The 2,508-nt window shown below is 40.4% G+C and overlaps 1 protein-coding gene across 1 annotated transcript in view; it reads right to left on the reverse strand.

Annotated features, from left to right (window-relative positions):
* Positions 1–1,374: 1,374 nt before the first annotated feature.
* The window catches only part of LOC104523779 (homeobox protein Hox-A5), a 2,528-nt gene continuing 1,394 nt past the window's right edge, over positions 1,375–2,508 (reverse strand). Inside the window, 1 exon segment of the mRNA XM_029084626.1 lies at positions 1,375–2,135. Coding sequence (XP_028940459.1) covers positions 1,885–2,135 — 251 coding nt within the window. The 3' untranslated portion in view covers positions 1,375–1,884.

Below are 2,508 nucleotides of genomic sequence, written 5' to 3' on the forward strand. Positions count from 1 at the left end.
AGGCAGCGAAAGCGAGCGGGAGCCTCGGCTTCCCCACTGTCCAAATAAACTTTAAGGAACTTGTGCACAAAACTTACCTTTGACTTGCAAGGAGCCATTTTTCATACAGTATTGAGAACTTGTGGTTTGGATACTTCTGTCCCTAAACCTGACAATTTGAATGGCCAGGAGGCACACGTAGCCTGCAAAAGAGTCAAATGAAGTCCAGCGTCAGTGAGATTATATGTTATGTGGTATATAATGTTGGATGTCAACTCCCCAAAACCATAAAACTTACTTTAATGGCACCACGTGACTTTTTATAGCCAGTGAGCCTATCTGTCTGTGCTATGGATGATTTTACGATCTAATTCATAGACAAAACCCTATTCATTTGGCACCCAAATGTCATATAGCCGGAACTGGGGCTTATAAAGTTTACTGTTTTATAACTTTTAAGGGAAGGCATCAATGTAACCAGTCAGTAAATGTGCAAATCTTTAGTTGCTCTTAGAAGCTCGGAAGAGTTAACCATTCAAGCTCTGATGGGGTAAGTAACATTACGTTTATAGCAAACTAATTGTAGCGAAGAAAACCAAAAATCTTTAAAGGGTGAAAAGTGGGAATGTGGCTAGCGAGGGTTACTAGTAGAAACAGAGGGCTCGGACGTGGCTGTCCTGCAAATATACTTAATGAAACCACAGCAGAAATTCTAGAGCGGTGCAAACACGTCTTGGAGTTAGCAGCGTGTTTTAACAAAGCACATGTTTTGGGTTTTTTTTTCCCGACCATCAGCAAACAGCTAACAGTTGATTCACCCACAAAGGGTGTTGATTGCGGTCCTGCGATGCAGCTTTCCACCTAGCGAGAAACCAGTAAGGAGGAACTTATGGTCAAACTTTCAATTAAAAATACTGGTAGCGGACAACCGCAGCATCTACCATTTGCAACGTGCAGCAGGAGCCAGGTAAAATATTGATACAAGCTCTGCACGGGTTAATATTTTTTTTTCAAAGGCAAATCAGGAAGAACAACTTCTTGCTTTGCACAAACCAGATCACGAAAACTTTACAATAGAAAGTTTATTTTTTTTGTTGATTTCCAGTCAGGTTTTTTTTAAAAACAAATACAAAAAAAAAAAAAAAGCTGATCACAGTTTGCTCAAACAGCCAGACTTTGACTATATTTGTAACTTTGTTCACAAAAAACATACATCACAGAAGCTGCGCTTAATAAGAGCCACTTCTAAGAGTTCGTGCAAAGAGTCATATACAAAGGCACAGCAAGGACATACTGCTTGGAATCACAGTTTTCGTCACAGATTCACTATTCACTACACGTAGGACAAGTTCAGTTGATTTCATCATTTCACCTCTACAACAGCATTAATTACACAGGAATTATATAGGTAGTTTGAATAAAAATATTTTTAACAGCTTGGAGCTATACAGACATTAACACTTGACCACACATGCACAGTTAAGCAGGTTGAGTGCAACACATAACATTTGTACTAAACCGGGGGAGGGTTCTTTTCTCTCTCTCTCCTTTTTTCTTTCTTTTTTTTTTACCCTTCTTTTTTTTTCTTCTTTTTTGATTAGTTTTGTTTTGTTTTAACAGTTACTTCAAGTAACACAGCTCGCTTCATATAAATAAGTTAAAACATCTATTATTTTTTTTCAAGACAAAGCCATTCAAGACAAAGAAATGTACGATAAAAGCAGATCTACTTATACACGCGAGAGAATGGTAATAAACAGGCTCATGATTAAAAGATGAATAAGGGCGACAAGAACAGGGTTTCTTCACAGAAGTAACACAGGGAAGTTTTAGAAAGTCAACTTAGTACTGACATGAGACGCAGGGTCAGCTAATACTGCTCAGTACTTTTAATTGATCAAACGCTTAGGGACGGAATGCCCCTCCTGCAGCTGCCATGCTCATACTTTTCAGCTTATTATCCTTTTTCCATTTCATTCTCCTGTTTTGGAACCAGATCTTTATTTGTCTCTCTGAGAGGCAAAGAGCATGTGCTATTTCAATCCTTCTTCTGCGGGTCAGGTATCTATTGAAGTGAAATTCCTTTTCCAGCTCCAAGGTCTGATAGCGGGTGTAAGCAGTCCGAGCCCTTTTCCCTTCTGGTCCCCCTATGTTGTCTGGAAGAGAAAAGTACATGATTTAGATTCTCAGCAGCCACTCGCAGCCTTCGTGTCTTATTGCAGCTACCAGCGACCAGGACCGTTATTCTCAGTCCTGCTTGGTTTTGTTTCTGGTTTGGATAAAAGCTCAACAAGTTTTCCCCTCCAGCCCCTTTTAGGAAAGGCTTGGGGGAGGGGGGTTCCGTGGTCTCGGTAAGTTTTCGCTTGGATTTGGGGCTCGATTTTTTTTTTTTAATTGGAATTTTTTAAAATCTTTTTTTAAGTCTAATCCCTCCCACGCCTCCCCCCAGATAAGCTGGTTTGGCGGATTCCTCCGCTGCTAGCTGGGTTTTCAGGGCTGGGAGAGCAAAGCTGAAGCGTGCAGCCCTTT

Source organism: Antrostomus carolinensis, unplaced genomic scaffold (genome assembly GCF_000700745.2).
Source record: "Antrostomus carolinensis isolate BGI_N321 unplaced genomic scaffold, ASM70074v2 scaffold29544, whole genome shotgun sequence".
Lineage (NCBI taxonomy): Eukaryota > Metazoa > Chordata > Aves > Caprimulgiformes > Caprimulgidae > Antrostomus > Antrostomus carolinensis.